Source organism: Urocampus carinirostris, chromosome 14, assembly GCF_059441175.1.
Source record: "Urocampus carinirostris isolate Australia breed hairy pipefish chromosome 14, RoL_Ucar_1.0, whole genome shotgun sequence".
NCBI classification, from domain to species: Eukaryota; Metazoa; Chordata; class Actinopteri; order Syngnathiformes; family Syngnathidae; genus Urocampus; species Urocampus carinirostris.
Genome location: NC_142362.1, coordinates 24,738,939 through 24,748,541, shown reverse-complemented (window position 1 = coordinate 24,748,541; position 9,603 = coordinate 24,738,939). Strand labels below are relative to the sequence as shown.

Sequence of the window (9,603 nt, the reverse complement as noted above, 5' to 3'; positions counted from 1 at the left end):
TTAAATCAGTATATTACGAACAATAATTAAATGCAGAAAATGAATTCATAATTCGAATAAGAAAATGTATTATTCTCCTTAATTATATATGCATGTATTTTTTCCTTCTACAGTGATTGTCCAAGCTACTTAATTTTTGAACTTTTTCTTATAATAAACCTCATTGATGTCAAGCAACTCAGGACAACAAAATGTTAATTAACAATATGTATGATATAACGAAACACATGTACAATATACCATGTTACAAGTTACATAAATAAACACGTTTGGGAAAAAAATATGGTGTAAGATTATTTTGTATTTTGTAAGGGAAAATACGACAATTTGTAAGGGCATGGAGCCGTGGAGGTTGACAGGTAGGCTGTAGATAGCTGGAAAGGGCTCCAGCACCCCCGCGACCCTACTGAGGATAAGCTGCTCAGATAATGAATGGATGAAAAAAGGTTGTTAACACCTAAAATATAGGCTTTTCAAATTGTAAGTTCATCATAACTGCAAGTAACCTCCTAGGCTTTTCGGAAAGTACAGCACGTATTGTTTCACATTTTTCGTTACTATTTTAACATCACAAAAAAAAAAACTTTTCTCCACGCCTTTGAAAAACTTCGAGAGGAGTGTTGCCTATTTTGCATACGTGGCGTCTGATTGGCCACCGAGGACTCCCAACGCAGGTGGCCTGATTCCTCATAAATATTCATGAGGCTTCGCTCACTCCCCTCCCTCGTCTGTGTCACGTTTGGACAATGTGAGTTGAGGCAATCAATAATTTGCAGCAAGTAGTATCAGAACTTTCTATGATAAAGTAACTTTTTGAAAGGACATAACAACACGATCGGGTTTTTCTTTTTTCATGAGAAGTCCCCGTACTTTTTACAGATGCTGTAACTTCAGAGCCCCTCCCGGCTTCGTTTTGCTCTACCGGATCCTGTTACCGGTGAAGCCGATCAACCGGACAAACCAGTCGAGACGCTTTCTCTATTTAAAGCCGATGAACACATCATCTACTTAAAGCAGAAGGTAACACGTCCAAGACGCAAAAGCAACCGCGTCCGGGCAACAAGCGCGCCGACACCCCGGAAGTCTGAGCGAAATCCTCCTGAGACCAAAATGATGCGAATGCTACCAGAGACCCCCGCGCAGAAAAACTCTCTCTTCAACGCCATGAACCGCTTCTTGGGAGCGGTGAACAACATGGACCAGACCGTGATGGTGCCCAGCTTGCTCCGGGACGTACCGCTGGGCGACGACGCCGAGCTTTGCGCTCATAAATCGGATGCGGACGAGGGCGACGCGGACATGTACAGCTACTACCAGTTGCTCAAGTCCATTCGGCGAGATATCGAGTGGGGCTTGAAAGTCTCCCCGATCGTTAAGGAGGATCCGCAGCCGCGGCTCTCCCGGGCAAACTCTATTGCCTCCACGGGTTCCGACTCGTCTTTGGTCTCGTCGATGTCTTCAGGATCGTCCGAATATGACGAGGACGAGGAAGAAGAAGAGGAGGACCTGCAGAAACAGTTTCAATTCCACCTGGCTGGTCTACATGGGGTTCTTGGCAAGCTCGCCACGCAGGCAGACTCCCTCACCAAGCGCTACAAGCAGTCCATCGGACTATAAAATATATATTTTTACCAATCAGGGGCCACTTTAATTCCTTTTTGTTAGGATAAAAGTGTCACTGTATCACGAGCATTTGTGGGTCACATGTTTTGTGGGGCTTTCTTCTAACTAATTTAAATTGCAGCACCTAAAGGCCCACTCATGTTATTGTTGAACTCTGACTAACCCACTAATGGACGATTAAGGGTGTTTACCGACATGTGTCAAAAGTGAACCTTACTGGACGCTGTAACCTTTTTTGCACTCACAGCGTTGCGTTTTGACTTAGATTTAAAAGTTTAAAGATATTTAAAACTTTTATTTAATATAATTTATTACTTCTGAGCTTGTGTTCACATGTGAATGTTTAAGTCTAAAAGTTATAGGATGTGTGTGTGGTATGAATCGCCGATTTGAAGATTGTCAATGTGCGCGTATGACCATGCAACTTCCAAACTGATGCCTTCAAACTAAAAAAATATAATAAGGAAGAAGGCCTGATCTTGGAACTGCCTATGATTTCCTTGTTTTTAACTTTGATCAATGTATTGGAATTGGATGATAGTTCAGCTCGGTGAACAATGACTTATTCCATAAGATCGCTTTATGTGTCAACAAACTTTTTATGTGCCTAAAATATGCTTTCTTTGCACTGTTTTTCTACTGATGTTTCATATGTGAAAATAAAGTTTTGTATGAACCGATTCAATTTTAAATGCATCCTTTTTTATCGTTACATGCGAGGAAGCTTTCACATCAAGTACTAAGATGAATCAATATTGGCACTACAAAAGTAGGGTGTCTAAAAAGTAAGCCGACAATTCGCCCACAGTGCTTGCTTTGAGCTAACAGTACAAGTGACTTGCATTTTGTATTTGAATTTAGTACAAAGTTAGTTCCACTTCGGTTTTCATTATAGATGTTGTGTATTATATTTTTAGACTAATACCCAATGACATAATTTTGGCATGGACGAATGGGGACATGTCCCCACCAATATCAAGCCAACTTTGTGTCGTCCCCACCAAAATGATGTGATCAATGACCCACGCCCTTGTGGATACTCATCTTGGCTAGTAACTGGTTTCAAAAGCACGTACTGAAACTATTAGTACAAACATTTCTATTTGCAAACTCCTATTTTTTTTTTTTTTACAAATACAGTCAAACCAAATGATATTTTCCAGAAAGTTAAATTCAAATGTACTAAACCTGTAATTCAAGATTCCTAATTGGCTAAAGTTAGTGTTTAAAAAGGATTCTACTTGCTGACGCCAACTTCTAGTTGTAATCATCATCGCAGCGCCTTTTGTGTGCACGTGCAAATATGTGAAATTCTTAGAGGTGCTTAAATAAACTTCCTTTTTCAGCTTTTTGGGGGTTTGGGTTGGCATTTGGACTGTGTTTGAAAAAGTATTTCTCTTACTTTCACCATTTTCATCCTGGAAGGAAAGCGACCACGTGTGTGACATCATTCTCTCGCCCAAATCAAGTTCGTTAATGTGTGACCACGCAACGTCTAGCTGATGCTTTCAAACTAAAAATGAGGAAGGAGACCTATGCTGGGAACTGCCTAGGATTTCCTTGTTATAAACTTTGCTCATTAAATTGGAATTGTATGTTTCCGCTTAATAAACAGTGACAAATTCCATGAGATCCCTTTAGGTGTCAACAAACTGACTTCATATGCACCTAAAATGTGCTTTCTTTGCACAATTTCTCACCGAATGTTAACTATGTGAAAATAAAGATTTGTAAGCACCAATTCAACATTAAACGCATCTTGATTGATCATTTTATTAAGGGAAACTTGGATACATTACATTACAACTATTGGACTGAATAATATTGGCACGAGAAACGTGGGCTCTCCAAAATGTATGCAGATATTTATACTACAGTGTTTGCTTTGAGCTAACAGTACATGTAAATTGCATTTCGGTATTTAAATTTAGCACAAAGTTAGTTGCACTTTGTTTTTTCAATATGGATATTCAATATCATTATTCTCTGAGTGATACCCATACTGGATAGTCATGAGTACCAAAACTACGTACTAATATTATTAGTACAAAAAAAAATCCATCTGCACACTTAAAAAAAATGCAATAAATCCCAACTTGTTTTTCCTTAACATTTAATTGAAATGTACTAATCCTGTGATCAAAGGTTGCCGATTGGTTAATCGGGCGGCCTGGCGCTTGGGTGGGTAGCCCGCAGCCCTAAATCTTGGCTTCACTGTACAAAGTTTGCATGTTCTACCCGTGCCTGAGTGCTTTTCCCCTGGGCACTCCGGTTACCTACCACATTCCAAAAACATGCTCGGCAGGTTGGTCGGTGGTTCTAAATTTACCTAGGTATGAATAAGCCTGTGAACAGTTGTATGTATCAGTGTGCCCTGCGACTGCCTGGCAACCAGTTGAGGGTGTCCCCTGACAACTACCCACTGCCCGAAGATAGCTGGGATGGGGTCCCATGCCCCCCGTGACCCTAGTGAGGATAAGTGGTGACTGTAATACCAAAATAAAGCAGCTGATACTGGTGTTTGTCACCATGGCGAGTATCAATACTCTAAAAATAGCACTACTCAACCATTCCTTGTTTTTGGAGGTGAAAGCCTACTCCATCCCCACTAATATAAAACATTAAAAAAAAAACATGTCTACAGAAGATCAAGTAGGAAATCCCACACATTTTGTCAGTCTCAAGTAGCAGCTATTTTCCCGCTTTCTTTGTTGAGATGAAGTCACAGTAGTTTTAAGTTTCAGTATTGGCCAATGATGACTGAGCCGTTTTTGTAAAACTGCGCAGTGATATTATAATGGTCAACAGCAAGCGGGTAAATGATTGCCGGATGAGATGGATTAAAATGACTGACTTTTCCTGCTTTATTTATAATCCACAAACAAAATATTAACCAGAATACCGTTTGTAACAATATATACAATTTAATTTCTTTAGTTAAATATTCCAGGGTGATGAACCAGGAACTTGATCATCTATTATTACCAGTTCTTTCCCGTGGGAGAAAATTGTACGGACTGAATCAGAAAACATTTGAGAAACATTTGGTATGTCACATTTCACTTATACACGAGACTAAACACACAAAATCAAAACATGTTTTTGTTTTTGTGAGTGCAGTGTCGGTTATGTCCCCATCTCTTTAAATTATTAATCAACTTGAAACGAAAGCCATTCAGCGACGTCTCATCCACATCGTTAAGCAGTTTGTCATTCCATTTCTGTCATCTTTCTAGTGCCAGAGTATGTTTTTATTGCACTCATTGTTAACATGCAGACGGCCTGAAACGACTGTGGATCATTACCTCACTCGTTTTCATGTCGTAATTATAACCATGAAAAGCGTGCCCGACCGGACGGGTTCATTCTAAAACGTCTGTGCAAAACGGACTGTTAACAGTCATTTTCCATCTTACGCGGCTACAATTCAAACCAACTTAAAGTGATTTCAATCGTTCCATTTTTCTATAATCTGATTCCTGATGTGTATGCCAACTTGATACATTAACCTTTTTTATTTACTTTGAGGTGGCTTTCAAATTGGATATTTTTGGAACAAGATCTATCTCCAGCTTTACTTGTTTTAACACAGGATTCTGATGATTACTCAGTCTGATGAATATGAAAGAGCAGAAGCCACCCTTTTTCTCTACTCAAAAGAATACCATTTTATTACAATGACATCTCAGGGTTCAGTCAACAACTGATCACACTGAGAGTGTTTCTAGTCAGGTGGCCTTGTGGTAGTGTACCTGGCCTAAAATTGACAGGTCATTGGTTCATTCCCTGATTTACATGTATTGCCTCTTTTCTTGACACTCAGCATTAAGGGGGTTAAAAGAAGGGGTAGGTCACCTAATGAAAAAAACATCTTAAATGTGTTCTGCATCTTGTCATTATCTCAAGATAAACCTTTATGAAGAGTGCAGTAAGTTGGAATTATCTCTCTTGGTTTTATGCAACTCAAAACTGAAAACATTCTAGGTTAATTCAAACATTAAAGTTTGGTGTTCCTGATAAACTGTATAGTTTCTCATCACACATGTGAACATTAAAATCTTCCTTCCAAACTGACTTGTTATGAATGAATACGTCTTAAACGTTTAGTGCCTTACACAAAATAAGTCATGCTTGAAGGTAATAGAAAAAATATTTGCTGATGATATGAATCACATTGGGTTAAAAGAAGTTACATGAAGGTCTCTCAGAATAACAACCCACCACCGCCTTCCAAAGAGCATGATATGCTTTTCCATATCAGTGACTCGCAAACACCCTTCTCAAGGATATACAGTGTTCCCTCGATTTTTGCATTTACTCCGTTCTAAAACTACCCATATTAAGAGAATTTTCACAACGTAAGAACCATATTTACATTACCGCATATGATTTAACGGTACTTTATATACCACAATTACCCTTCCTTGGGTTCATCAATGCGTATGAAGTGAATGATACCGAAAACCCTGCTTTATTCGCTAAATAGCATCGTGTATAGGTTGATTTCTCTGGGACTTTTTTTTTTACGCCCCATGGTGAAAATGCTGCAAATGCATCCATCTCTCTCTCTCTCTCTCTCTCTGTGAATGAGAGAGCGAATTGTCTGTCCCTGTGTGCCCTGCGACTGGCCGGCAACCAGTTCAGGGTGTCCCCTGCCCACTGCCCGGAGATAGCTGGGATGGGCTCCAGCACCCCGCGACCCTACTGAGGGTAAGCGGTGCAGATAATGGATGGATGAATATATATGATGATCTTGTGTCGTGAGCATACTACTAAAATTTCCGTCTGCACACAGTTGGCAACAGTTCTTTGTAAGGTCCGATGTGCCATCTGACGGTGTTGTGCACTGTTCCGTTTGTCACATGGGCTAAGTAGCTGATGCCCAGAGGTTTCCTGTAGCATTATATCTCCAAGGCTTGGGTTTTCTTTTCCAGTTTTACAGTGAGAGTCCATGTCTCGGAAGGGTACAGGAAGATGGAAGTAACCAGCGCTTGCATGGGTCTGATATTTGATTTCACTGCTATGTTCTTGTCCCTCCAGATAAGTTTAAGTCTGGCAAGTGCGGTTTGAACTATCCTGGATGAGTGACATAAATGAAATCATTCTTAAAAGTTAAATGCAGAAAATACATCTCTCTCTCTCTCTCTCTCTCTCTCTCTCTCTCTCTCTCTCTCTCTCTCTCTCTCTCTCTCTCTCTCTCTCTCTCTGTCTCTTTCTCTCTCTCTCTCACTGTGGTGCCACATACTTATATGAATATTACAGTTCCTCAGCTGATTTTTAGAAGAAAGCTAAGATATTGCACAATGGCATGCTTTTTGAGAGATCAAATTGGGCAATTTTCTGCGGCCCACTAGACAAGGTTTCACGGCACAGTAGTGGGTTGAAAAACACTGGTCCATCTAACGTTAAAAATGGAAACTATACAGCAGATTGTTGATTATTTTAAAAAATCGCTATTATTTGATGATTTATATTTATTTATTTTTTTAACATAAGTTTAGGCTACACTTTACTGCTTGAATGAATTCCCTGCCGTGTGTCCGCATCTTACCTCATTCCTGATCTGTTTAATCAGGCATGTTCGTTCACCGTCTTGTCTCCCGTCCAATCGACAGTCTGCCATTCTGTGTGTTCTCCCAACCTTTGTCTTTGTTGTGTGCCATTAGTCTTGTTGTACCTGGTTAATTGGTTTCTTTCTATCCTTGCCACATGCTTTTGTATATCCCGTGTCTTTTGTTGTGCAGATCATTAATTTCTAATTCTAATTGCTAGGAGTTTTTTATTTGATTTTTTTAATTTATTTTTTAAAATCTGAAGCTCCATTTTTCATACCTTTTTGTAATATTTTTATAAACAAAAATGTGACGGCAGCCTATCTACAAATTCCAAAGTATGTGGAATTCTTTAGTGTTTCCCAAAATTAAATTCCAAAATTCATTTCAGTCAAAAATAAACTGCAGGGATTTAGGAAAATCTTTAGGTTATTTTGTATAAAGCGACCTCAAACATATGGTCAATTTGCATAAAAAGATCCAAAAATGTCTTAGGCATTCGCCGCTATCCTTAAAGAGTCACTCCACTAATTATACTTATCTACACTAAATAAATTAGAAAAATAGCTTTAATTTAATTTAAAACGAAGCTTTAATTCTATTTTTCTTGTATTTTGACAGTTATTTAAATATTTTTTTCTTTAAAACCTTGTGTCCAAAAGCACTACATGCATATTATGCATATAGTTTGGTTGAGGCCGTTCTATTGTAGGTTTTCTTTTTTTGGCCCTTGTACATCCTTACGAAAACATTCAGAAATATCTATTTCCATATTTATTTTCTCATTCATTTAACTAGCCCTTTTGTTACTTGTCACGGTTGCCCATTGCCCCCAATTGGCCCCGCACATTTTGCACCTGCTGTGGCTCGTTGACTGTTCCCTCCTGTTTAAGCTCAGTGCTCTCACTCACCCTTTGTCAGTCCGTCAACGAACCTCTGCACCCGCAAGACGAGTGTTTTGACTCTGTCCGGTATCTATCCTGTCTGTCTCTTCCTGTCTGATACCTTGCTACAATCTCCAGTATCGGGTAACGTTCCCGTCTATCTCGTCCTGTTTGATATCGAACTCCAGTGTCTGGTATCGATCCCGTCTGTCTCGTCCTGTATGATATCTGTCTCCAGTCTCCTGTATCTGATATCAGTCCTGTCTGTCCTGTCCTGTCCGGTATCTGCTCGTGTAACTGGTATCGATCTCGTCGGCCTGTGACTTCCTGCTGTTCCACGCCAGACTTTGGCCTTAACTTCTTCCGCCCAGCGATCGCCATATCACTGGTGTTTGTGTTAACATGCATGACTGCCCCATTCCCGTAAAAAAAAGCTTGTGTGAGAAACATTACGCATGTGAGTCCTCCTGTTCTGGTTCTGACATTACTTGCGTAACTTTTGTCAGGACTTCAAATGCAATCACTGCAGGAAACGTATTACATTTATCTTTTTCCCAGTAGGAAAAAATTTCTTAATCTTATTCTATAGATGCAATGAACATGGAATGTATGTTTTTATTTGACCTCTCCTTAAAAAATGGTATGCGCTTGCAACACTCCCTTTGTCATTCCAGGGCAACACATCAAATTGCAAACCATGCGTTTTACCCCTTGAGGGGAAAGAAAAAAATCGCAATCACTAGTTGTGATTCCTCCCACTTAAAGAGGGCAAGTACCCCCTAGATATTTTCAGCAGACACACCCTGTGTGTGACATTTCAATCCCTAAACTGAATCCAAGTGTTTTCACTCACAGATGCCACCGTTTTGAACAAAGGTCACATGCATTGCTACATATGAGTGTAAATGAGATGCCTTGTTTTCAAATTATCTGCACGTGGAGAGAGTGACTGAGAGGTTACGCAGGCTGGTCTATTCCAAACTACCTGGGACTTGAAGGCAACATGTTCTTTTTGGAAGTACTACTATTTAAAGACAGTCTCTGCGTGGATTTCAATTTGATACAATAAAGCTTAAACAAATGCTGGGTTGATGGTTCAAGAATCCTATAACCGCCAGGGTCATGTGGTGCGTCTTGGACAATTACAGCCTGGCGGCGCCCATGCCTCTCTAAGCCATTTTATTGGGTAGAGGTTTGCTCCCTGCTTGAAACAGATAGTACAGGTTTCTGTGGATACCAGTAGCAGGAAAAGCCTCCTGATCCAAATCAGATACAGCACCTTCATCATCTGGTCGCTATTGTTTTTCAGAAATGAGCTTGGTCTTAGTATTGACTGGTAGCGGCATGTGTGTGACAATACTGATACTAGATACTGAATCACTGGGAAAAGGCTTGTTTGTTCTAAATTTACGAGTAGGCCTGTTTTGTTCATATCCACATCGCATAATACACATTGCATCTCACGTGGCTCTCATATTTTTGTTTGAAAAACAAACTTTATGGAGATGACGATACGTCCATTGCTTTTGTGAAAAATTGAAGGA

The 9,603-nt window shown here is 39.8% G+C and overlaps 1 protein-coding gene across 1 annotated transcript; it reads left to right on the top strand.

The window, feature by feature from the left end:
- The first annotated feature begins 737 nt into the window (after positions 1-737).
- On the top strand, positions 738-2,303 carry LOC148353029 (mid1-interacting protein 1A-like). Its single transcript, XM_088353231.1, has one exon. It carries the CDS (start codon positions 1,111-1,113, stop codon positions 1,615-1,617), a length of 507 nt encoding a protein of 168 aa, XP_088209357.1. The 5' UTR covers positions 738-1,110; the 3' UTR covers positions 1,618-2,303.
- The last annotated feature ends 7,300 nt before the right edge of the window (positions 2,304-9,603 follow it).